General features: G+C 56.1%; 1 protein-coding gene across 10 annotated transcripts in view; it reads left to right on the top strand.

Moving 5' to 3' along the window:
* The window catches only part of LRP8 (LDL receptor related protein 8), a 75,615-nt gene that overhangs the window by 25,369 nt on the left and 23,843 nt on the right, over window positions 1-26,403 (top strand). For 2 of the 10 annotated variants that reach the window (XM_036892855.2, XM_036892859.2), the window contains exons 3-8: window positions 10,274-10,396; window positions 17,794-17,922; window positions 20,986-21,369; window positions 22,333-22,455; window positions 23,241-23,363; window positions 25,301-25,339. In XM_036892855.2, coding sequence (XP_036748750.2) covers window positions 10,274-10,396; window positions 17,794-17,922; window positions 20,986-21,369; window positions 22,333-22,455; window positions 23,241-23,363; window positions 25,301-25,339 — 921 coding nt within the window. The remainder of the gene's footprint in view (window positions 1-10,273; window positions 10,397-17,793; window positions 17,923-20,985; window positions 21,370-22,332; window positions 22,456-23,240; window positions 23,364-25,300; window positions 25,340-26,403) is intronic. The other 8 variants (XM_036892858.2, XM_036892860.2, XM_036892864.2 and 5 more) reach the window with 6 other exon arrangements.

The raw sequence follows: 26,403 nt of genomic DNA, 5'->3' as shown, positions 1-26,403 counted from the left end.
GCAGAGGGACTGGGGTTGGGGTCGCAAACCTGTCACTTAGCGCTGCATCCATTCAGGATCCCAGGTCTGCTGGTTTCCTCTGGGCCCTGCTGAGTTTCCGTCCACATGGTCTCCTTGTCCGTCCGATAGTCCTTCAGTTCCTCGTCTCTGAGCTGCTGCTCTCCTGTGGCCCCTGCCTTCAGAGCCCTTCCCCTCTGTCCTCGGGGTACCTACCCTAAGCCATGTGTGTGCTCTGCTGTCCTCAGGAGTGCACCTGCTGCCCCCATCCCCAACGCGGGGAGCCTTTAAGTTGGGCCTCAAATAAGGGTTGAGTTTGGCCAGCAGCAGTGGGGCCAGGGAAGCCCACCCTGAGAAATCTTGTTTGATCCAGAAGGAAAAGGTAGGTCTGAAAAGCAGATAGAGAAGGCAGATGAAACTCAGCCCTGGCCACACACCTAGAGGACCTCCGTCTGTCCCTGCCACTCCTGACCCGATGAAGCACCCAAGGCAGGCCATGAACGGTGCACAGGGAAAACCTGACTCCTTTCTCCACCCACTTCTAGACAAGGAGACTGAGGCATGGGGAGGACAAGGGACTTGTCCAAGGTCACCCCAGAAGTCAGGGGCAGCCTGGAGTAGTGTCCAGGGGCTCCAAGGCCCACACTACCCAGAGGCTCCCCCTGGCCTCCCCAACCAGGCGTAGGTTTGTGGAACTGCCCCAGAGAAGCCCTGTGAAGGCCTTTCTCACAGCCAAAGCCCTGGCTTCATATGTGGCGGGAAAGAGTTTGCACCTCCCTGCAGCCTGTTGCACGGTGGCAGCTGAGCTGTGTGTCTCCGGCTCGCTAAGCTGTTAGGATGACTTACAGAGCTGGCTCCTGTCTGGCAGAGAGCTCCTGGCCCCCCAGGCCATCAGCAGGGAGTCGGGTGCTGTCCAGCAGGGCTGCAGACCTTCACCTCGGCACTAGCCAGGGTGGGCGCAGCCCGAAGAGGCTCACTGTGGGCACTGCCCAGGTCTGGCCTGCCACAAATATGGAGGCAAAATAAGCACCCCGTGGGAATCGAGCTTGTTAATGCTCCCCATTGGTGCACTGGGCCTGGCAGGCCCTGGGCTGGTGCTCCACTTCTGCCTAACTGGAGGTGGGGGGTGGCTCCAGACACTACCAGCAGCTGATGTTAAGCTGGCATTGCGGGTGGGGAGAGCTTTGCCAGGCGGAGGTGGAGGCAGCAGCTCCTGCCTGGGAGAGCTGCGTAAGGAAAAGCAGCCGGGGGAAAGCTGTGGTTCTCATGAGCGCTGAGCGGACATGGGAAGCGCTGGTAGCCGGGGGAGTTAGTAGGGCAGCGTAATGTTTCTACTAAGAGACTTGGTCATATTCTAGGGGAGATGGGAACTCAGCAGGACAAGGAAAGATGGCTTTCCACAGTCCTTCAGCATATAAATGGCTATTGGCTCTGGACACCCCCCACCAGCTAGAACCACAGGGGTGAAGTGGGAGGGCCTGTTGGCTGGGCCGCAGTTTGCTCCCTCTTGTCAGTCTCATTCTTGATCTTGTACACCATACATCAAATGGAAAGGAACTTAAGTCATCATGAAGTAAGAGAGAAGGCACAGAGAAGGCAAAGGACATACACAAGGTCACACAGTAGAGACACACAAGCCAGGCCAGAGGTGGCAGATAACCCAATGCTAACCCCATTTCTAGTAAAATAACCTTAACCTCTCTCTCCAAGTGAAACCCAGCAGCCTCCCTGGCACAGGCCTCAGCAGCTTTGAGTGATTCCCTGACCTTCGAGCCTCCTACTGGGCACTCAGGTGGGCAGAGACTCCCTGGATGGCCGGTGGGCGGGCTCGAGATTGCAGAGTTTGCACCCACTCCTGGGCAAGAAGCCCTGGGCCAGCACATGGGGGTGCCCCAGAGAGGCCACAGGCCCAGCCCCAAGAGATGGATCTCCCAGTAACAGGATGCTGCTGCCCATTTGTCACCAGGATGGCCCAGTGGGTTTCCCCTTGGGAAGCACTTCACCTACCAGGCTAACTGATGAAAGTATTTGCATCAGCGCCTGGCTGGAATGGGCTCTGGGGCCTTTTCCTCAGAAGAGAAGGCAGAAGAGCTGCTCTCCCTTCTGTCCAGTGGCTGGCAGCAGAATAGGGCCGGGAGGTGGAGGTCCTTGGGAAGCTCCAAGGCCTGCCCGAGAGAGGCAGAGCTGTGGACCCCCGACCCAGGTGGCCTGGCTGGGATTACACAGGAAGGTCCCCTGGCGCGAGGAGGCTGAGTCCCCATTGGAGCCAGCCTGGAGCTCCCTGCCTGATGGAGGCGCAGTGTGTGACTGGAAGCCAGACAGGGCTCCTGCCTTCTGGAGGCTTCTACTCTGAGGATGCCCTCAGTTTCCCTCTTTCCTTGGAACCCAAAACCCCAGTGCCAAGTGAGAGGACCCAGTCCAGAGTGGGACTGGTCTGAGCCTGGGGGGTGGGCAGGGGAGTGGCCGTCTCCTCTGTTTGCTGCTTGTTCATCTAAGCAGCCCCCCATGTGCATGATGTTTGATCCTTTTGCAGGCGCCAGCCAGAGACCCCTGCTGATCCCACCCACCTCTCCCCCACTCCCGTCTTCCCCCCGCCCACCAGCTGTCTCTGGCTCAATACCTCCTGCATCCACAAATCACTGCGACAGGAAGGCCTCTTTGTCGTCTGTGCCTTGGAGACGCTCGTCTTGGCTGTGGCGACGGGGAGTCCCACATACCCCGGCAAGGGCTTGGGCCTCCCTTGGTGGCAGTGGGGTCGGGGTCAGGCAGCATCCAAGAGCAGCTGGGATGTGCTGGGGCCTGGAGGAGGGACTTGGCTGCGGGAAGCCCCAGGTGACCCTGTTGGAGGGTAGCACCATGAACCACAACACACCTGTGTTGGAGAGTCAGAGACCCCGAATGCCAGCTGGAGGGAGGGGTCCTAAGGATTTGTTCACATGAGGAAACTGAGATCCAGAATGGGAAGAGGTGACAGGGCCTGCTGGAGGTGTGGGGCTATGGGTGCTCTCGAGTACCTGCTTGGTGTCAGGCCCTGCGTGAGGCAGTGTGAGGGCAGCATGGATATGAAGGCAACGATGGGGAAGCACTGGTGTGGGTCCAGGTGGACACTCAGACTGAGGACATTGAGGAAAAAGCCCTGGACCAGGGAGAGAGGGCCGTGGTTCAAAGCCTGGCCGGAAAGCCTCATTAAAGTCCTTCTGGGGCTCATCTCTGCCCTCATCTAGTGGATAGCACACCCCTCTAAGAACTCCCAGCTGAGGGCACTGTGGAGATATGGGGCAAAGTAGGACGGGCAGCTCATGGACTGACATCTGTGACCTCTGCCACAGCCACAGGACACTGCCTGACCCTGACACCCCGTGCCCCTCATCCAGCCTGGGAGTCTCGCCTAGCCAAGTGCTGCCACCTCCGGGAAGGCTGCCACCTCCGGGAAGGCTGCTACTGCCTCCCATCTGCTCTCCCCTACCCGTCCCAGCCCTCCAAACTTCATTTCCACACCTTGTCTTTTTTGTTTTTGTTTTGTCTTATGATCTGGACTGGTTAAAATGTGTAATTCTTGAGTGCAATGGGTAGGGGGAAGAGGAGGGAACCTGGAACATTGTGAGGGAAACTCTACCCACTTTAAAAGCAAAGATACCCTCACCCCAGTGGTGCCCCCCCACCTCACCCCTCATTCTTCCATATCCCTCAAACCCTTCACATGCCCACCCCTCCCCCTACCACCCTCTCCTGCTTCATTTCCTCTTTCTCCCCAGGTGGGATGGGAGGGTGGGGGAGAAAGCAGACTCAGATGTCACCTGCTGATGAATGGTGGTGGTGGCCTGGGCCACAGAACCCGCTGAGCCACACAAAGCTGCGAGCTGGGCCCTGCCTACCATGCTCTGTGGGTGTCCGGACACTGTGGGAACCATTTTCCTTTTGGCACCACCAAGAACCTTGAGTCTGACTGTCAGCGTGTGGACGCTTGGACTCAGAGACACAGCCCCTCTCAGAGGTGGGCTCGGGGCAGCCCGTGGCTCATCGGCATGTGTGATCCACACAGTGACTGTCCCGGAGTCCCGCCGTGGGCCCGAGGGAGAGCAGATCGGAGTGGTACAGTCTAAGAACCTTGGGTCCGTGGAGAATTAGAACCTTAAACCCCTGGAGGCTGTTCTGAATGTTGTGTCAGACCCCCAGGATCTTCAAACCAAGCACTCTTAGGAAGAGCAACCATGTGGGGGAGGTCTGGGCTTGAGCCCCCTGCCGCTGAGCCCCAAGTTGCTGCTGTTGGGCCGTGAGCCCCGGGCTCCGTGGCCCTTCCAGGGTTGTCGGAGGTAGTGGGGAACCAGCTGATGGGGTCCCCCTCACCCCACTTTCAGTAGCACAGTTCTAGTTTTATGTTTTATATGTCAGAGTTTCACTTGGAAAAAGTCTTCCTCTGCTTAAAAATAAAGAATAAAGTTTTTCAGGCCCTGCACTGTGCCACAGTTTCAGCCAGGACCTGCCACAGCCTGCAAGGGTGACTCGGGCCGGTGGGTGAATGGACAGGCGGACGGGGCCCCCGGGCGGTGGGGGCAGTTGCTCTGGGCCCTCTCCCCCCACCCTACTCCTGCTGCGTTGTTGCTGCAGCCAGAGAACACTCGGGGTCTGTCGTCCTGTTGACTGCGGTGACAGTTTAATAGTAGCTTCCTGGGCTGTCATTTAAATCTGCCTGCCAGGTTAGTAGGCCAGGGGCGGGCTGGCATGCCCCCTGCCCCCACCCCGGATCCTCATTCTGCTGGCAGGGTTGTCTTGGCAATGCCAGGACCTGGCGGGCTCTGCAGAAGGGTAGCTGTGGGGGGAACAGCCCTTTCATCTCTCCAACCCCAGTACAAGTGGCCCAGCTGCCTTAGGGCTGGGCTGCAGGAGCCAGGCCAGCCAGTGCTGCTCCAGGCCTGGGAGAGGAAATGGGAACAGACGAGGCCCTTCTGCGGGCTTCAAGGTGGGGGCTGTAATCATTGCTCGTTCCATCTCTCAGCTGCCCTGAGAGGGGAAAGGACCTGCCCAGGTGCCTCAGCAACAATATTGAGCTAGAATCCATCTTGCCAGTGAGTCTCTGCTCTGCCTTCAGAGAATATTCCTTGGGACCTCTCACCAATCTGTAGAAACCTGAGGCTACCTCTCAGATCTCTCTCTCATCTCCCTGTCTCATGTGGCCTGGTTTCAATCCCCCTCCCTGGCTTTTCTCTGGACAAGTCCCTGCTCTGAGGACTAGGGTCTCCCAGTGGAGTCCCCTCAGCTCCGCTTGGGGCCAGGGGCTCTGTGAACACCATTTCCCGTTTTTCAAGGCTTGATGGAGCTGGCACAGAGAGAGAGATTAGGTACCAGCCTCTGCTGGGGGCCACAGGCCTCGCCATCTCTGGGCCTCATGTTCTATACGTAGGATTTGGGGCTTGCACTACAGCTGTGTTTCCTTGGGCCACTTTTTCTTGGGGAATTAATAGGCATGGCATCCAGAAAAGTTCCTTGGTTAAGCAAATTTGGAAAGTGCTGGAGGAAACAGAGTCAATTTGGTATCTTTACTGTAGGCCTTCTCAGGGCCCTTAGTAAGCCAGTGGGCCTCATGCATCTCCAAGGCAGGAAATAATGTCTTATCCCAAACGTCTGGGGAGATGGCCACCCCTGCTGTCTGTCACACCCTCTACCTCTTTCTTGTCTGTCTTGCACAGTCTCACCAAATCCTGAAGGAAACCCTGGCAGCTTTGAGCCACGGGTTTTGTCAGCTGCTTAGCAAAGCTGGGTCAGTCCATGGGTGAGCTCGGGGAGAGCCAGGCCCCTGCACTGAGCCTCTGAGGGGCAGCTTGATGCCAGGCAGGGCGAGCTGGCCCCTGGTCTAGTGGGACTGCCAGGTCCCCGGCCACTTATCTCCTCCCCAGGCCCAAATTGCCATTCTGCTGGGTCCTCCACGCCCCAGGCCCCGCTATCCCTCTCCCCGGAGTGCCCTTTATAGCTCTCCTCACTCCTGCCCCTTGGCTCACTCCTCTTCCTTGATCATAGTCTCCTCCTCCACGAAGTCTTCCTTGATTCCTGGACCAGGTTAGATGGCGCTCCCCTGGCTTCCTGGCCACACAGTGGGACCAAAAGTCAGAATACCGAGATTCAGATGCAGCCCTTCACAGACACGTGCTATGACTTTGAGAAGCCACTTCTCTCTGGGGCCTGGTTTTCTGGCTTATAGAATGGGAGAGCTGTACAGGGGCCTTCAAGCCCCTGGGCTCTGACATGAGAGAGCATTGTGATTGCCAAGAGGAAGCCACACCGAGCTCGCCACCTGGCAGTTCTGACTAATCTTTGTTTTGAAGCCCCCTGTCTGCACTAGGGCTGCTGGATGAGCGTGGGAGGGGAACAGCAGTGTGAAGGATGCATTATTGTCTCAGGGAAGGACGCCTCCAGAGGTGGGGAAGCTGGGAGGTGCTGAGTGATCACAATAATTTCACAAGATCATAGACTCTGGGCCTTGAGCAGGGCTTAAGATTCAGTCAGCACCACACTTCCCTTTCCAGACAGGGAGGCAGGCCCAATGTCACACACATAGCGGCTAGAGCTGCTGACTTTACATGCCTCAAACTTGCACCTCTATGCCTCTCTGTTTATAAAGCCTGGTGCCTTCCTTAGCTCATTTTCTCCTCACAACAACTGAGTGTGTTTGGAGAAGCAGGGATAGTATCCTTGAATACAGATGAACAAAGTGAAGCTCAGAGAAGTTGTGTCACCTGCAAGATGTCACACAGCCCACAAATGGCAGAGCAGAGTTTGACTGACTGTGGACTGTCCGATGCTGTCCTCAGCCTGCATTCTTGTTGTAAATAGCAGTGCCTGCTTCCTTTGTCCTGCGCTTCCCATTCTCTCCTACTCTGCCCGGGGCTTGGCTCCCCCCACCCCACCTCTGGAATCCCAAGTCTTTTGTGGCAGCCCTTCTGTTGCCATGGCACCAGATTATGATGTCGCAGACCCTGGATGACTATGTACTGCTCCTGGGCTGTGGAATACAGGGACTCACAGAGGTGGGCATTGTCCAGGGGGCAGACTGGCATGAAGGAAATAAATCCCTGTAAGCAGGGAGCCACAGCCTCAAGCCCAGCTGGGGTATCACCCTGGGAGCTGGAGCCAAGGCTGCCAGTGCCAGCAGAGCAGGGGTCTGGCATGGCTTGCCCCGACAGCCTTGAAAGACCACTCAGCCCTCATCTCTTGGCAGGGCTAACGTAGACTCTTGGTGAGGGGCTTTGGGGCTCATGACACTGAATGAGCGGACACTGGGATGCTCACTGGGGTCCACTGGGAGAGCCTTTAGCCTTTAGTCCTGGTGGCAGTGCTGCCTAGGAAAGCCACCAGCCCCACTTGCCCCAAGGAGACAGGACTTTGCCTAAGGCCTCCTAGAGAGGAGGTGGCCATGCCAACATTCAGTCTCAGCACTGACTCCAAATCCTTCCCTGTGGTTACACTTCAGACAGGGGCCCACTAAGGTGGTTTAGACGAGTCCCCAACCCAATAGTGACCAAGCTGCCTCAGTTTCCCCAAGGCAGTCCGTTGGAAGAGCATAAGTTGTCACCGGCCCAGGTTCATTTTGCTGCATGTTTCTGGGCACATTTCAGGGGACCCTTCATGCAGGTGCCTCCAGGCTAAATGGCTGATTGCCCCATTGCCTTGTCCTGTGGCCCTGGGGCCAGAGAGACATTTCCCTGGTCTTACTGCATTTGCCTCTCTGGGATCCTCGATCATATCCTGTTAATACTGAGGTAGCTGTGGGCCTTAGTGGAAAGAGTCCAAGTTTTGGCAGCTGACACATGAAATTAAAATTCCTCTTCTTGCCGTCTCCCACCCTGACTCTCTGAGCCTTTGTTTTCTCTTCTGTAACATGGGATTAATAACGAGTTCTCACTGGGATCCTGAGAAAAAGGTCCAGACCAGACCCAGGGTGGAAAATGCCCAAACTGGCCCTGACAGTGAACTCAGTTCCTTAACCCCCACTGTGGGACATCCAGCCCTGAGGCTGCCCAGCAGGGCCCTGTGGTGCCTGCGGCTGCTCTGGCCTCTTTGCCCAGCACCTCCCAGGGCTTGGCACACCGTGAGGAGCCCAGCTCCTTCCCGGGCTCCCAGAATGTCAGGGAGAAAAGGGTCTTTGGAGAGTGTGTAGCTGGCCTGTGCCCGGTGACAGAGCCCCTCTAACACCTTCTTCGTCTAGCCTCCCTTGGTCTTCAGAGGTCTGCCTGGTCATGCACTCAGCTGAGCTCCTGGGGACCGGCCACACTGATTTCTCTTCTGTGTGCTTGGTGCAGAGCCTGGCACAGATGCAAGCTCACTGACTGTAGAACTGAAACTTCCTTGGATTCTTCCAAAGAACCTCCTTTGGGGCTTTTCTTACACATCTGATATTGCTGAACATTTCATTTGGAGAGCCATGGTGGGGAAGAGGGGTGTCTGACTGTTAGATCAAATTGCGGCCCTGCTCCCACCCAGATGCGACCTCGGGCATGGAACTTAACACCCGGGGTCTGGATTTCCTATGTGTCAAGTGGGGACATAATGGGCCATTTGTCATGGGATTTCCTGGTGATATACCTTGCACTGAGCTGGGCACACAGAACACACTCTGAGAATGTTAGAAAAGGAAAAAGAAAATGCTAAGATATATACGTTTCTTTTTTGGATGCTGAGCTTCTTGTGGGATACTCTGGTGCTCATGTTAGGAACTGCCCCAGGTGCTGTGGTTCATAACTGTACTTACTGTCAGATGATTATGGGCAGTGATCTACCAAAAGGTACTGGTATCTATTGCCCACAGTTATCCCTTGGTGCAGGGCTTGGGGAAGGCTGCTCCGGGGCCTGTGCTGGGAGGCAGGAGAGCTGGTAGTGATCCCTGCTTTGCTGTGTTTCCTGGGCCAACCCCTTTCCTACTCTGGGTTTTAGGTCCCCCATCTGTAGGTGGACTCCGATTCCTCTGGTTTCTTTAACCCTGCACAGACAGAGGTATTCTTCTAAGGAAAGTGAGAAGAAAACTCATCTTTGAACATGGATGTACTTGCAAGGTTTCCATTGAAAGGCAGAATGGAATGGATTCAGGTGCCTGTCCCCAGATCCTTGCTAAGTGGCTTAGGGCAGGGAGAGCAGTTACATGATGGCCCCAGAGGCAGCCAGAGTGTCTGTGGGAGGATGTGTCCTCCAAGGCTGGCCACTGGGAAGGAGCTTCCCAGAGAGCAGGTGAGCCTCAGCCCTGGAGGTGTGGGCACAGGGGCTGGGCACCTACATCCCCCTTTGGTTCAGTGCCCTGACTGTGACCTGCCCTGAGTTGGGTCCTGTGCCGAATCTGACACTGGAGGCACGTCAGGCCAATGCGGGGCTGGGGAGGAACGCAAACTGTGTTGGTCCCTGCGATCTTGCCCCAGTTTTGCTACCAGCTGTGAGATCTCAGCCAGCTACATACGACCCCTGAGGGCACAGAATACACATTTCCTTTGCTTCTAAGACTCAGACCGTAAAAACGACTGCTGCCGACCCCATCTGCTGTGTGCCAGGATCTCTGTTGCCCGTGCTTCAGACAGTGTAACTTGATACTCCTCAGAGCCTTTTGTTTTCTTCTCCCCATTATATAGATAAGAAAACAAGCTCAGAGGCTAAGTACTATGCCCAAGGGCACCCAGACAGAGAGAGGCAGCACCGGGATTCAAACTCACCCCTCAGAGGCCTGTGTTCCAGGCTGTAAGTACCTTGGGTGGCAGAGACTGATTTGGGCATCTCCCCCAGTAGATGCCTTTCCCACCATTCTGAACAGAACATGTCTTGCCACAAAGTAATTGTTTGCTGTTAAGGATCTGTATCTCCAGCTCCCTGGTGCTGGCAGAAAGGGTCTGGGCTTCTCTCTGGGTGCAGGGAGCAGGACAGCCCGGTAAAAGGACTGAGCACCGGAGGAAGGGGCTGAGGCACCTGCTGTCAGTGATCAGGGAAGGCTTCATAGAGGTGGTGGCAGGGGAACAGGCATTCCGTTGGTGGGTGGATCCTGTCTGTCTTGTTGGACTTGAGTTCCTGAACTTGGAGGGCAAGGCCAGGTGTCGCCGGTGTCCACCTGGTGCTCAGTGCACATGTGTTGAATGAGTGAGTGTTTCTCTCCTGTCCTCTTGGTCGGCGGGGCCCCCTCTGGCCTAGTGGGGCTGTGGGAGGTCCTGCGGTCCTGCTTCCAGACCGTGTCCCAGCCCCCCCGTAGCCCCGGTGGGGAAACCTCGGTGCCCACAGGGCTCCTCACGCTGCTCTCCTTGCCCTGCAGCCAAGAGGACCTGTTCGGACAGCGACTTCACCTGTGACAACGGCCACTGCATCCCCGAGCGATGGCAGTGTGATGGCGAGGAGGAGTGCCCCGACGGCTCGGATGAGTCCCAGGCTGCCTGCAGTGAGTCCTGCCCCAGGGCCTTAGCTTCTCCATCAGGTCCTCCTTGTTGGGAGGGTGGGAGGCACCAGTGAGGCAGTCTGCGGAACACAGCCCTAGACCCACATTGTGCTGCGCCCTCGGGGGCTCCTGAACCAGCCAGGGCTTTCCTGTCACTGGTTTCTGGAGACCCATTCTGGGGCTTTCTTCACAGGCCTCTTGCAGGTTTGAGCCTGCTCCTGCAGGACCAAGGGCTAGAAGCAGCCCTTCTGCCCAGGGGCAGCCACAGTACATCCTCCAGGCCTCCCCCTCTATTTTCCTGAGGACTCTGATCATAGTTCTAACTGTTCTGATGACAGCTGGTGCCTGTCCGGTGTTTCCCGTGTGCCTGGTGAGGTGCCCTGCTCTCTGTATGCATTAATTCATCTCATCCCCACAGCAGCCTTAGGAGGCAGGTACTGACACTTTCTGATTTGTGCAAAGGAGGCCACTGAGGCTCAGAGAGGTTGAGTGACTTGCCCAAGTCCACCCAGCCAGTACTTTGAGGCCCCAGCTCTTTCCTCTGCTCTGTGGAGTAAGCGCAGGAGCCCCGGCCTCCCTGGCAGGCTGGGGGCAGCAGAGGCAGCCCGCAGTGAGGCAAGGGCCAGAGCCAAGCCCCGGGCCCGCCTCCCACGCTCAGGGCTTTGTCTCTCCCTGATTTCTTGTCCAGGCCCTAATCCTCAAAGCAAATTTACACCCACAGGTCATTCCGTGACATTTGTTAAATTAAAAAGGAGATGAGAAGGGGGCGGGGAAGGACCCGGTGCTCCAAGGCGGAGCTTCTCCAAGTAAGATGGAGACAAAAGGTTGGCAGGGAGTTTGTGGAGGACCGTGGGGCTGGGCGTTACAGTCCCCAGTCCTCGTTAGGGGCCATGGTGGCCCGAGTCACAGCGGCGGGGACAGTGGAGGCCAGTGTCCCATCTCGGGCTGTGGCTGCTGATAACTGGTTTCCTTGTCTCCTAGCAACAGCTACCAGTCTCTTGTGAAAGAGAGAGAGAGCACGAGTGAGTGAGCAAGGGCAGCCCCACCCGAGTCAGGGGGGCTCCCCATTTCCTGGCACAGCTGCACCAGCTCCCCGGCCAGCCACAGGCCCTGTCCTTCCCTCACTCCACCAGGTAGCTAACCTGTCCCAGGGGTGCCTGGGCAGGAGGGCAGCCCAGTGCTTTGTCCTGAGCTTCAGAAGGAACAAAGCCTGGCCACACCCACCTGTGACTCATCCTCAGGACGCCCTTGGAGAGTGCGCATCCCTGTTTGGAGAGAAGGAAATCAAGGCTCAGACAGAATCAGCCCCCCAGCCCGTGGCTGCCCAACCAACAAGGAGCAGAGCTGTGTGCAGCCAGGAGCGGGTTTGGGGAGGGCAGCTGCAGCCCCGGGCTTTGCCCCCACTGCTGTCAGCTGGCTGGCCCCTCTCTGGCAGTGTCCTGGATTTGGGGGCAAGGGGAGGGGTGGGGAGCCTCATCACTGTTAGTGTTGGGGTCTGTCCTACTGCCTGAGCTGTGCTCCCCTTGCTCCCCACCTCTCTGTCTTTGTATCCGTGCCCCTTTACCCCTGCCTTCTGCCCCCCACCAGGCCCTGCCCCACCCCCTGCTATCTTGGGCTGCCTCCCCTTGCCTGCCTGCTCCTTCTCTTCCTCCCTCCCTCTGGACTGTGCAGGGACCCTCCAACCTTACCCCTCCTGCCTCCCAGGACTGCTTTGTACCCAGCTGTACGTCAGTTACTTGACCATTGAATAACTGGAGGCCCAGAGACGTTGAGGGCCTTGCTTCTAAGACACACAGGTTGTTCATGGCTGGTTTGCCTTCGTGGCAAAAGACGGGCTCCTCAGGCTCTCTGAGGCTCGACGGAGTGCCCCATGGGGGCAGCAGCCAAGGCCACTCCCTGGGAGTAGAGAGGCCCAGCTCTCTGTGCTCTTCCAGCAATTCACTGTGAGGCGTGGCATACTTTCCTGCCCCTGTCTGGGCCCCACTTTCTAATATTCCTGAATTCCAAAGACCATGATTCTAAGATTCCTGGACTCTTAGCATTCTGAGACCCTCTTTCTCCCTTGCCTGTGCCCAGCTGAGGCATGAGGCCCAGGACCCCACTTCCTATGCAGAGTTAACATTCACCATAGGCAAAGCTGGTGCCTGTCTGGTGTTTCCCGTGTGCCTGGTGAGGTGCTCTGCTCTCTGCATGCATTAATTCATCTCATCCCCACAGCAGCCGTAGGAGGCAGGTGGGAGGACTGCCTGGAGGAGGTCGGCCAGAGTGAGGCCCCAAGGGTCAGGCAGAATTTGGGGCAGCAGGACCCAGTGGCAGGCTTGCTCACAGCTTCCTGACCGAGTGGGCACCCTGCAGCCAAACTGCTGCCCATTTCTTTGGTGTTGCCATAGCAACTTCCACAGCCTTCCAGGTTCCTGGGGACTGTACCAGCTTCCAGGATAGAGCCCCCTTCCCACCCTCAAGAAAGATTATAGGCAATAGCAAGTGTAGAGAGTTTGGTGTCTGACATACTTGGATTTAGGTCCTGTACCCTGGGAGGTGTCAGACAAGGTGCCCAATCTCTCTGAGCCTCAGTTTATTCATCTGTAAAATGGGGTAATGGTATCTGCCTTACAGAGGTTGTGAGGATCAAATGGAAAAAATGCATGCAAAGTGTCAGTGCTGGAGTAAATGGCAGTGTTGTTGTTATCACTACATTTTGATTCCAGGTCTTCTCCCCTATATACACCAATTTAAAATCTTAGAACAGAAGAGTGTGAGGGAGGTTTGGACTAAGAGGAAAAGACCTAAGGAGCAGGCTCCTGTTCTTGTGTTCCCTGCTGTGCTGCCTGCCCCCAGCTGGCCAGGGTTTCTCCCAGGTCTGTTTCCTTCTGGTTCTGAGTTCTGCGCCTATCAAACACAGCCAGGAGTCACAGTAGGAAAGCCTGGGACATTTGCCTAATGAAAGTAACATTTCAGCTCTAATTATAGCTCCCTTGATTGGGGATGATTCTGACCCACCTTCAGGCATCTGTTGAGAGGGGCGCTTGCATGGGGGTGGGAAGGTTGGTTCAAGGTGAATGAGTTATACCTTTGAAAGCAGGGTTTTATTCATGCATCTCAGAACCTGTCCACCTGGAAGAGTGACCTCACTGGTTATCCAAGGGCACCTTCCTCTTACAGATCAGGATGTGGAGGCCCGGAGATTTTCCGAGATCACCCAGCAAGTTAGAGCCTGGCCCAACTAGAAGTGCTTTGCCTGACCTGATGTGAAGAAGCTTGTTGTAACTGCCCCCTTCTTCCCTGTGGGACAGTCCCATGTCATGCTTCCCGGGGTAGCAGCTGGACAGAGTTCCCACCACCTGAGTCTCTGGTCGCTTGGAGCTGGCAGTGCCCATTTGGAGGTTGTCTGTCCCGGAGCCTCACATGACCCAGTACTGCTGGTGTGTTTGCTCAGGAAGCATCAACCACTTCGAGTCTCTTATTCAGCAGACGTTTCCCTTTCTATTACCTTGAACTTGTGAATTGCAGACAGTACCGGTGGATTTGGGTTTCTGGGGCAGGGTTCTCTGGGAATTTGTAAGTGCCTGCGGCCACTCCAGATGCAGTTTCAGGCCCTTTTTGACTTTGGAAGGTTCCTGATGTCTGGGAGACAGTGGGTTTCTTCCCTCCTCCCTCTCAGAACTTGGGGACCCTTGATAGCAGGCCACAGGCATGCATCAGGGCATCTGTCTCAGAGAGAGAGGCATTCCGGGGTGGCGGCCGCATCGCAGCGGGCACAAGGGCTCTGATACTGTGTATTCAGCAGGGCTGAGGCCAGGCCCTCCCACCTGTTTGTATTTGCATTTCCTGAAATAAAACAAAGGCAACTATTTTCTGAACTTCAAGTTTCTTCCAGGCTCTAAGTGTAGAGATTTTCATGTTTCTTCATTTAAACCATCCACCAACTCTAGGAGATTGATTATGTAACCCCATTTCAGGGGTGCAGGGAGGTTAAGTGACTTCCTGAAGGATCTTTGTGTTAGCAAATGGGATTTGGACCCAGGTCTGTCTGTTCCAAAGCTCCTGCTCCTTCTTCTGCATTATGCTGCTGGCAGGCCTTTGCTTTGAGTTACCCTGAGAGTGGACATCAGATGGCCATCTTGTAGACCCTGCTGAGCAAAGGCCCAGTGAGCCCCTTTCCTCCAGTGATCCCTCTCCAGCCCAGAGATGCCAGGTAGACCGGCAGGCCTATTTTTCTCATGTATAATGGTTAAATGCAATAAGTTAAACAGTGCTTGGAGTTAAGAGAGATGTGGAATGGAAGTCCAGCTCTTCCCCTTAGCACAAGACTTTGAGCAAACAACTTACCCTCTCTGGGCTTTGCTCTCATCTATAAAATAGAGGTAATACTAGTACCCAACTCATAAGGAGATACTGCATACCAACAATACCCAGACTGACTTCCCAGGGCTAGGCAGTGGAGGCCTGAGCCAGGAGCCCAGAGAGCAAGGTTCCCACCCTGGCTCTGGGGAAGAGCTGCATCACAACAGAGCCGGTGAGGGTCCAGGGCAGATAGGCGGCTGGAACACCCAGGATCCAGTAGCCTCAGCAGGCCCCTTCCTCTCTCTGCTTCGGTCTCCTGTCACCCCACTGATGCTCCACAGGATGACCTCTTGTGCCCTGGCACTCCAAGACGGTGCCTTGGCTCTTTGAGGGTTGGAGGACTGGTGTCAAGCCCTGCTAAATCCTCAAGAGCTTGTAATTAGAGCTGTCTATTTAGGGATTGCAAATGTCTTATTAATTATAAAGAAAGGAAGCAGACGAATTGTTTAATCATTGTCCTTGCTGAAAGGTTATGCAATTACCTGTATAAATTTTCATTAAAAGTTCAAGCAGCTGCCTGCTGCACTGGGATATGCAGAACCAGGCTGCTGGAGGTGGTGTGGACAGTCAAGGGTCATTTCAGTCACCTGGGCTTTTAGGCAGAGCATTTGGGGCTGCTGCTGGGCCACTTACCTACCCATAGGAGCATGCAGGTTTTAACAGAAAGGGCATGGTTTACTCAGAGGAATCTGGATCCAGTTACTTGGTCTCTGTGAGCCTCAGTTTCATCATCTGTAAAATGGAGTTTACCTGCAGGACCGCCATCCTCCACTCCAGGGTCACTGCCGACATGATGATCATTGTGACTGGAACCCCTGGAGTTTACTTCATACCCTGCTGGGCCTGTTTACCTGATAGGGTGATGACGTGGGTGAAACGAGAAAATACTAAATCCTCAGCATGGAGCTGCCTGACACACTGCAGGTGCTCAGTAAATGTGGCTTCCTTCCGAGTCCCCTGGGAGGTTGTGTTGCCTGAGGCCTGGCCATATGCAGAATGGTCATATGTGATCACCTTGTCCCTCCATCCCATTGCCCTCTCAGGGGCTTGGAAATACACAGAACACTTCTATCACTTTTATGGGAATGAATCAAAGAAATGAAATATCCTATATCCTGTAGTCTTGCAGAATGATGACCCAGTGGTTCTCAAAGGGAATCACCAAGGATCAAGGGAGTCACTCAAATGCAGACTCCTGGGCTTTGCCATTGCAGACTGGATTCAGTCTAGTATGAACTGGGGCCCAGGAACCTGAACTTCTCACAGTGCTCATACCCCTTCCTATAGTCAGGGTCTAGGAAGCGCCAGCCAGCTTCTGTCAGCCCATAGGGGCAGTGCCCATTGAGGCCCACTGGGTGTTCATGGTAGAGGCGCTCTGGAGGGGCCCCCCTCCTGCTTCCCAGGCCCCCTTCACCAACATGCACTACAGCCCCGAGGTGGCCTTTGTAAAAAATCTTTGAATGTCAGTGTTTCTTGCAGCGTTCTACCCAACTGTTATTTGTAAAGGGGATTTTCTGTAAAATGAATCCTGAGTCCTGTATCCCCAATGAATCACCTTATAGTTCATGAAATGTATTTGTACAGATAACTCTAGAGTCTGCACTTGAGGGTCTAAGGTTCTCCTCTTCCAACATGGGGTCCTTGATTCAACACCTGGCCCCCACCCCATCTTGTCTGCCCTTTTTCCATCCCTCATGGCCTCCCACCCTGGCTCTGGAAGTAGGGAAAGGGAACCTGCTCTGAGATCATAGAGCAAATGAACCTGTTGCCTGTGGATGCAGCAGTGCGTGCCCATTCCCTGGCGCAGCTGACTTGAAATCCTCTCTATTCCTTACCAGCTGTGTGACTAAAATCCAGTGCTTACCACCGTGTCTGGTACACAAGTTTTCACTAGATGCTGAGTAAATAAACAAGTCATCTCTTATACATGGAAAATAATAGTAGGTAGCATTAATGAGCAGTGGGCTGGGCAGTCTCAGTACCTTACAGACATTAACTCAGTCATTAGAACAGTCCTATGAGATCCTCACTTCTTTGTTGCAGAGATAAGGATTGTTGACTGAGGTCACAGAGCCAGTGAGTGACCAATCTAGAATTTGAATCGAGGCAGCCAGGCTCCAGAGCCTATGCCCTTGACCTGCACACTGGAGGCCATGACCTAATCCTTACCTGCTGGCTCATTGTGAAAATTAAATGCAAATATCTAGCATTATGTCCAGCACATCCTAAAGACCATGAGTCTGGGCCTCCTGTACACTCTGGAAGGCAGTGGGGGCCCAGCCACGGAGGTCTGAGGTGCATCTGCCACGGCTGTGTCTGTCACGTGAGTCGTCCTGGGAAGCTCAGGAAGAGAGCCATCTTCAGCCCTGATCTGGGTTCTCGTTCTTTCTTCCAAATTGAGAATCAGCCCTAGGGGTTCAGGCCCTGATTGAGTCAGCCTCTGATTGCTGCTGCAGTAATTAGAGCTGTGTGCTCCCGCTGGGCCCTACCACACGGCGGCTGCTCTCAACAGTGGGCTCAGCACCATCACTGGGCTAGGGAGGGGCATGGGGTAGTGGGTCATAGAGGGAGCTCCTGGGGCCTTGATGAGCCCTCCAGACCTACAGGTTCAGGTCATGGAGCTGCTGATCTGGAAGGAACACCGAGGTCCAACTGGGGCATATCTCACCCAAGGGCCTACAGCTGGGAAATGGCAGAGGCAGTGTGCAGGGCATGCAGCTCTGCGTTGCTGGAGCTTAAAGGTGAGGCTTGAAGGGGTGGGAGGTGGGCCCAGTGAGGCAGGCAGGGGTTGGCTGGATCAAGGAGGGGCCTGAGTCCCAGGGACCAGGGCGCTATGAAAGGGTGTCAGGCAGGGCAGTGGCAGTCAAATGTAGGATTCAGAAAGCCTTAGTGACAGACAGGGCTTTCTTTCAGGTGAAGAAACTGAGACGCAGGGCAGGAAGACTCTGATGGGTTCCCAGGGTGTTGGGTCAGGTGGCTGGAGCTGGATGGCAGGACTGGTTGGCACCATGCTCTGGCCCCTTGGCTAACCCCTGCATGGGTGTCTGTCTCCACAGCCAAGCAGGTATGTCCTGCAGAGAAGCTGAGCTGTGGACCCACCAGCCACAAGTGTGTGCCCGCCTCGTGGCGCTGTGATGGGGAGAAGGACTGTGAGAGCGGAGCAGACGAAGCTGGCTGTGTCACCTGTGAGTCGGGTTCGGGTCAGGCCCCATGGTCTGCCAGGCATGGCCAGGCAGCCTCAGGGAGCAGTGGCCGCTGCTGGCGGAGGCCTGGTCTCAAAGACTTGGTGGGTGGAGAGGAAAGGGTGATTGTCGGACACTAGTGATGGCCAGGCACTCTGGGGACATTTCGTTCTTTCATCCTCATGACCACCTCATGAGTAGCCATTGTCACCCCCATTTTATGGGGGAGGAAACTGAGGCTCAGACAAGCGAGGAAAAGTGCCCAAGCCTGAGTAATGGAACTGAGATTCAAATTCACGTCTGGATGGCCAAGCCCGTTAGTTTATACCATGCCTGACATCTGCTCATCCATTCCATAAGTCTGTACTGATCTCTAAACAAAGGTAGGAGAACCAGCGCAGGGGGCCTGGGCCAGGGCACTGGCAGTGTCAGTGGGGAGGGGACAGATTCCTGAGGTGTGAAGGACAACTATTGCTGAAATCTCAGATTTGAGCACAGATACCACAGGGTGGGGAAGTCATTCCCAGCAGCCTCGGCAGGAACAGATGGAAGTGGTCACTGGGACAGTTCCACATCACTGAGCTTCAAACACAGGATTATCTCCTTCCCAGGGAGGGCCAGCAGGGCCTGGGCCAGAGGGGCTGTGCTCGTTTCAATTCACTGGGCACCTACTGTGTGCCAGGCCTGGAGCCAGGCTCAGGAAGGGACGAGGTGAATCCTACACACTCTTCCCTCTGGGAGCTCACGATTAATAGGGAGACAGACTGGCTATCAATAACTAGGCTGTGAGACTGGGAGAAATATGAGTAGTCACTCGGGGGCTCTTACCAGGCACTTGCCCACCACTACCTCCCCCGTCCATTCCTTCCACCAGGCTGTGTACTTGCATCTTATCCATCTTCCCTGGCCCAGGGGAAATATCATCTCTTTGGGAGGCTTCTGAGTCACAGCACCCTGGATTCTAAGTCTGGAGTTCTGATGTATCTGAAGCAGGAAGCATCTGGGTATGGGGGGAGATCCTGGCTGGGGCCAGCGATTTCAAAGCCTCGCTGATGTCACTGGCTTGTTTCTTCAGTCATGATAATTTTGCAGGGCCTCAGTGGCCAATGAGCATCCTCTTCCTTCCTTACCTCCCCCCCACACACTCCCCACCCACCCCTGTAATCAGTTTCCCCAGCCCAAGGGGCCATCAGCCCCCATTGCAGGGGTGGGGGTATCTAACTAGGGTGTGCTGTGGCAGGAGCATTCCTCCTTAACTGTAGGAGACAGGGTGTTAGAGGGTCTTGGTTGGGCTTCTGTGCTGTAGCTTCCAACCACCTGGGTGGTAGAAAAAGAATTCTCCCTTCTCTTACCCCTCAGAGCCTCTTCCATGTGTGAGCAGTAGGAGTGGGGTCTCTGGGTGTCCGCCTGAGATTCTTCAAGTTGCTGTCAGCTTCAAAACCTCAGGGAGAAATCAGGAACAAGAAACACTTCCTCCCAGAACTCCAAACCTAGTGTCCTCCCGCCCTGAACATGTACAAGCGGAGTCTGGGCAGGGAGATGGGAGCTAATCCAGGCATCTATGAGATGTCGAGGAGCAGACATTACAGGGTAGTTAGTGTGTGCTTTTCCCTCCAGTGCCCCAACATCCCGAAAGGCCTGAAGGAGAAAAAAATGCAACTGTCAGGAACTTGATAGAGATGTCAGCAACACATGATGAGATGCCTACATTGTGAGACTGAAGACAACATTCTATTTTACATTCACTAACAATGAAAACTGGTAATTTTCCATCAGAAAATAAAACAGACACTTGGCGCCCCCACGTGGACAGATATGGTGCTGCGGCCACCATCATGTTATCCGTGGCCACAGCCACTGCACACACCCTGCCTGGGCGCCCCCAGGCCTGTTCTCGGCCTCTGTGTAAGGAATGAAGAAGGAAAGGAGATGAGAAGGTCCCTGCTGTGAAAACAGCTTATACTCCAGGAGGGGAGGAGAAACCAGAAAGCTGAGAGGCATCAGAGTAGGAAGGAAGAAACCCAAACCTGAGTTCTGTTTCCTCATCACCATGGACTGACTGTGTGACCCGGGCAAGCTGTCCCTCTCTCTGGCCCTCAGTTTCCCCATGTGTAAGCTGGTGGTCAAGAAGGCCACCAGAGAGAGGAAGCCCAGGGCCCCAGGCAGAAGCAGTGACCTCTGCCCTTAAAAACGACTGCACTTCCTTCAGTTACTCCTCACAGCTGGGCTGGTCTAGCCGCCATCTCCTGCACAGCCACCCGCTCCAGGGAGCTCTGTGCCAGGGCCTCAGGACAAAGCTGGGTCTGCCTGGGAGCCTCTCCCCATGCAGTTTATGGTCTCCAGGCAGATGGAGGAGGACATGAGACCCAGACACTTGAGGGTGCTGTGAAGGGCACCCAAAAGGAGAGAAGAGGGCAGGAGCAGCAGGGGAGCACGAAGTGTTATGCAAGAGGTGGAATTTGGACCGTTGAAGGATGGGAACTCGTCGTTGTGAAATACAGAAACAGTGGTGGGCAAGAGGTGGGCACCCAGCAGATGGAATTGGGCAGAGGCCTGGAGGTGAGAGCAGTTGTAAACAGTCCAGTGTGGTTGAGGCCAGGGTATGTGCTGCCATGAGGTCATGGGGCATAGCAGTGAGGCTCCATGCCAGTGGCCTTGGACACCAGGCCAGGGCACGTAGATGGGACCGGGCAGGCAGACGGGGCCGGGGAGGGGCCTGAGTTGTGCTGTAAGGAAACAGCCCCCGGACCTAGTTTCCTGGTAGGATCAGTGTCATGGTACATAACATTTCCTAGCAACGTCCCGAAGTTGACTTCAAGACAGGCCGCGCTCTGCCGCTTTAGACCCTCCTAGTCCCACCCTAATGCCGCAGGATAGCAATTCTCACTCGCGTTGGGGCCGGGGAGGTTTGGGGAGGCCCCGCATGACCCGGGCAGGACCCGGACTGGAAGCCCCCTTCGCCGTTTGGCTCCCCCGCAGGGCTCATTCTGGCCAGTAGGTGAGGGTCTGCGGCCCCGGGCTCCAGGGACGGGGTCCGGCGGGCCGACGGCTCTCTGTCCCGCGCAGTGTGCGCCCCGCACGAGTTCCAGTGCAGCAACCGCTCTTGCCTGGCCGCCGTGTTCGTGTGCGACGGCGACGACGACTGCGGCGACGGCAGCGACGAGCGTGGCTGTGCTGACCCGGCCTGCGGGCCCCGCGAGTTCCGCTGCGGCGGCGACGGCGGTGTCTGCATCCCCGAGCGCTGGGTCTGCGACCGCCAGTTCGACTGCGAGGACCGCTCGGACGAGGCAGTCGAGCTCTGCGGCCGCGCAGGCCTGGGGGCCACGTCCGCGCCCGCCGCCTGCGCCACTGCCGCCCAGTTCGCCTGCCGCAGCGGCGAGTGCGTGCACCTGGGCTGGCGCTGCGACGGCGACCGCGACTGCAAGGACAAGTCGGACGAGGCCGACTGCCGTAAGCCCCCGCCCTCCACGTCGCGCAGCCCCGCGCACCGAGCTCAGGCACCGCGGGTGCGCGCCGTCCCCAGCGCGGGCTTCCTCTCCTTGCTTCCTCTGCTGGCCTTCGCCTGTTTTACTGGGGAGGAGCCCGAGCTGGGGAGGAAAGGCCAAGTGGCTTGTTTGAGGTCACGTAGCTACTAAGCTGTGGCACTCAGGTCTAATTCCAGAGGCCAAGGGTCTTCACTGCTTCCTGTGCCCTTGGTGATGCCCTCCCTGTCATACCCCCACCCCTGCCCTTCCGTCCCAGACATTCACCCACTGACCCCAGGGCCCCAGACGTTGGTACACTCAGGCACTCGCCCCAGCCCCCCTCCCTGCTGGGCCTGCGCATCCCTACAGGCCTTGCGGGATGCTTCCCAGTCCCAGCTGGGCTAAGTTACCACAGTTCCCTGAGCACCCTTCTTGTCCGCACACCCCACACTGTGATGTCCTCCTATGTCTGTTCCTCCACCCTCCTCTGCCCGTGAGCTCCTGGAGGATGGGGAGGCTCTTACTAGTCTCTGGGTCCCCCTTGCCTGGCATATAACCCTGCACATGGGTGCCCAGTAAGGATTTGCCAAAGGGGTGAAGTCATTAAGTTAATGAGCACCAAGACTCAAAGGAAGGCATGTCTACTCTGGAGGGGTGGCCCTGGAGAGAAGGCGGTGGTTGGGGACACAGGAGACCTGAGTTTTAGTCCTGGTTCTGCCAGCCAGAGTGCCATGTATGACCCTAGGTAAGGCCTTCCTCCTCTCTGAGCTTCAGTCTCCCCGTCTGTACACTGGAAGTGCTTTGGCCCGGTGTCCTCTGAGGACTCCCAAGCTCAGCCACTGGTTCTGTTCTTGCTGGGGTGGATATGGGGTAGGGTGGGGGTAAGGGGAGAAGAATTGGCCCAATATCACATTGGCCCTGACCCTCTCCCCTTGCACTCTCCTGGCAGCGCTGGGCACCTGCCGTGGGGACGAGTTCCAGTGTGGGGATGGGACTTGTGTCCCTGCAATCAAGCGCTGCAACCAGGAACAGGACTGTCCAGATGGGAGTGATGAAGCTGGCTGCCTGCAGGGTGCGTGGTAGGAGGCCGAGGGGCAGATTCCTCTGTGAAGAGAAGCCCTGAGCTCTGCCCTGGCTCCCTGGAGAGAGCAGAGTTGGGAGAGGTCTCCCCTGGGTCCCCCAGAACATCACTTGTCCTTTAGTCACCCAGACCCCTTCCTTGGGGTTCCAGTGGCCCCAGAACTGAAGTTTTAAGCACTCTTCAAAAGCTGAATAGGCCTAGGGAGACATGAAAGGGCACTGCAGGAAGTCCACCCCACCTTCGGTCCACATCCAAGCATCCAGGCGCTCCCCTCACTAGGTCCCAGACTGGGCACAGGCTGCGTCCTATTCTCAAGGGAACCTCTTTATTCTCAGATGCCTGTCTGGTCATCATCCCTGCCTGCAGGAGCAGGGATCCTGACCCGGTGGTCATCTGGGGAAGTGGGTAAAAGGTTGGGCACTGAGGTAGCCTCCTCTATCCGAGGCTTACAGGGCAAAGATTCTCCTCAGACGGGCAGTCCAGCCCCTAGAATCTGCTCTTGCTGCTGCTCTTCCCTCCCAGGGCCCCAGTACTGCCAGATCAGACACAGACCCCCCTGGCCCTGCCTACCAGATGATGCTCAGGCACCCTGATCATTTCTGGGGTCCTGTCCTTCTATGAGCAGAACTCCTACCAGTCCTGTATTCAGCTGCCCCCTGTGGAGGCCAGTGGGGCAGGGAGCTGGAGCTCAGATTGCCTCCCATGGACCTGGCCAGTCCAGCCCTCCCAGCCCAAGATCTCACAGGTGCTGTCCACTCTCTTGTCCGGCCCGACAGAGTCAACATGTGAGGGTCCCCGCAGATTTCAGTGTAAGAGTGGCGAGTGCGTGGACGGCGGGAAAGTGTGTGATGCTCAGAGGGACTGCCGGGACTGGTCGGATGAGCCTCTGAAAGAGTGTGGTACAGTACCTATCTATGTTTCCACTGCTGACCTAACCCTCCCTGCCACCGCCACTCCTGGCGTCTGGGCTCAGGCCCTCACCTGCCCCTCTGACCCTCTCTCTGGACTCACACTCTGTCCTGTGCCCTCAGACAGGGCTCTTTGCCTTTGAGGCTTGTCATTCTGCATTTCTACAAATCTAAGGGCCTTTCCTTTCCAGCCCAGATGCTCAAAATATATGCTTCCTCTCACAAACCCGGCCTCTCCTCACTCCTTCCACGTTCAGACCTCCAAGTGTGTGCTCACTCTGGAACTTTCTCTCTTCTTCACTGTTTCTGCCCTGGCCTCTGAGGCCTTCCAGCCTCTTGCAGGAGTCCCAGCAGAGGGAGGAGTGAGGAACAGCAGGCAGGCAGGCGGCCGATTGAGGAGCACCCCAAGACCACGTGGCTCCGGCCAGGCCTGGGTGAGGGTAGGGCACACCCAGCAGAAGGTGGCACAGCCTGAGTCCTGGGGAGCTTGGACTTCCTGGGAGACCAGACTTAAGAGACTGGACATGACTCAGGAGCAGAATGAGGCAACTGCCATGATGGTAGAGCTGTTGGGGTGGGTTCCAGCTGGAAAAGAACAGGGAAGTCTGGGCTGTAGATGGGGTGGGCATCCCAGAGAACATGCTGGAAACCCAGTGTAGGCTCCAGGAAAGCTCATTTCCGAGGTCAGGAGTTTGGACAGAGAATTCCTGGGGGGACAGAGCATGGGGCAGACGGTCTCTCCCTGCCTTCCTGGCAAACCTGTTCTCACCTAGCACCGCCCCACTTGGGCCCTCAGGAGTTTCGTTCTCCAGAGCGCCCCAGGACCAGCGAGTTTCCACCCCTTTGGAGATTTAAAAGTTGATTTTGAAAGGAAGAGAAGCTGGGTGGAGGTCATTCAGCCTCCAACTGGGCTCGCAGGAGACAGACTCCCCTCTTACACTGCCTCCCCTAGAGGCCTACCACGAAAAGTTCTGGAAGAAAGAATCTATGGCGAAGATGACAGGAAGTGGGAGCAACTGAGCCTAGCCTCTCCACCTGACCCAGATTTGGGCTTAGCCAGGGAATGCTAACCTACTAAACTCTCTTCTCTCTCATCTTTTGCATGACACACCAAAGGGAAGTATGTACGCATGTGTTTGTGTCTCTGTGCTGGTGAGAGGCCAGTATCTGTATCCATGGCTCCTTCTCTGAGTAAGGCAAGGGAACTGCATCACATGTCTGTGCGTGTCCCCCATGTCTGTGTGATTGTGTCTGTGGAGTCCACGGGCCTGTCTGTGCCTCTGCATGCAAGGGGTGTGTGTGAGCATGCAGTGTGTGCACGTGCTGGGGCAAGTGACACTATCCCTTCCTTCCATGGTGCATCGCAAATACTACTCAGGCTTCTCTGGACCACCCGCCCCTCTCCTACCCTGCAGGCCCCCAGCAGAATCACCTCCAGGCTAGATAGAATTGGGCAGACCCTGGGAATCCCCTTCAGCCTCGGCGCTGGCAAGGAGAGAAGGGTCCAGACGTGCTACCCATTCTCCTGCCCTGGCCTACCTCAGGCGCGGAGGACTCTGTGCCTTCCTCTTTCAGAGAAGGTCTGAGTCACTTTGAGCTCTTCCCGTTCCCGTTTAGGACACGTGCCCCCATCAGGTGCTCAACAAATAAATTGTTGAGTTGCTGATACGTGCCAAAGGAGAGGGAGGAAACGAGTGATGCGTGGTGAGGCACTGAGCGGATGGGGAAACGAGGGAATGGGCAATGCTGAGGGAACACTGTCGTATGGGAGAGGTCAGGGAAGGCCTAAAAAACAGGAGGATTCCTGGAGGAGGTGCCCCACAGAGACACCCCAAAGCTGCTGTGGCTCAGCCCACCGCACAGAGCTGAGTGCTCCAGAGGGCAAGGTCTGGCTGAGTCATGGGGTTGCTGTGGTCTTGTTCTTTCAGTTCCGCCAACATCCCGGGCAAACAGGAGGCGGCCTAGGGGTAAAAGGGAACATTGTCTCTAAGCATGGCTCAAGCTGGAGGTGGGGCACCCAAAGCTGTGCATGTCCTGGGGTGGGCAGTTCAGACCAGCTGTGTGCATGGCCATGGCTGGCTCAGTTCAACTCTGCTTGGCTTGGCTGGAGTGGCAGTGCATGAGCCCGGTGGGCAGAGGGGTGGCATGCACCTTCCCTTGGCTTGCAGAATTAACCTTCTGTGATTCTAAAGCTCAGAAGATGCTGTGAGAACTTAGTGAGCCTTGGTCTTGGCCTCCTTGACCTCCCCAGGACCCTGCCAGAAGGTGGTAAGGGAGTGGAAGGACGCAGGAACCACATGACCTCCTGGCATCCCTGCATCCCGTGCAGCAGTTGGTCTTCCTGGAATAGGCCCATGACTAAGTGTAGAGATAGGGGCAGGTGCTGAGAGAAGAGGAAGTGAAAAAAATCCATCATACTTCATGGTAGGAAAAGCAACAGCTCCATGTACAAAAAGGCCTGGGAGTCTTAGATAACCGCAAGCTCAATAGGGAGCATCTCTGATTGTTCAGACTTCTGGGTTGCAGACCAACTCAGGGCCCTGTCCAGAGCCCTCATGGACAGATGGAGTGTATCCAGGCAAAGGCACTGGTATGGACGGGGACCAGAAATCAGCACTTTAGGGAGATTCTGAGGGTTCAGACTCAGATGCCACTGGGCTCAGGCCCCCGCCGCACAGCGGAGCTGGGAGTGGGAGCAGAAGCTAGAGGAGGGCCGGTCCTGTGAGAGGAGCCTTTCAGCAGGCAGTGCTGTTGCAGGTGAAGAGAGCTGCCCCAGGAGGGAAGTGGGCTCCCCAAGGCTGGAGGGGTTAAAGCAAGGGCATTTCAGAAGAGACTGGTTGGACGCGGTACACACAGCCCCTTCAGCTCCGAGGTCATAGGAGTAAGAAACGAGTTTGTGAAAGGAAAGACCTTAGGCAGCCCAGCTGCTTCCAGCGTGGTGGTGGACAGAGCCCTGGTCTGGGAGGCAAAGGACCCAAGTTCTGGTTCCACTCTGTCCCTGTCTGTGAGTCAGACCTTGAAGCAAGGACGT

This window comes from Manis pentadactyla, chromosome 4 (assembly GCF_030020395.1).
Source record: "Manis pentadactyla isolate mManPen7 chromosome 4, mManPen7.hap1, whole genome shotgun sequence".
Classification (NCBI taxonomy): domain Eukaryota; kingdom Metazoa; phylum Chordata; class Mammalia; order Pholidota; family Manidae; genus Manis; species Manis pentadactyla.
This window is presented reverse-complemented; position numbering and strand designations above follow the sequence as displayed.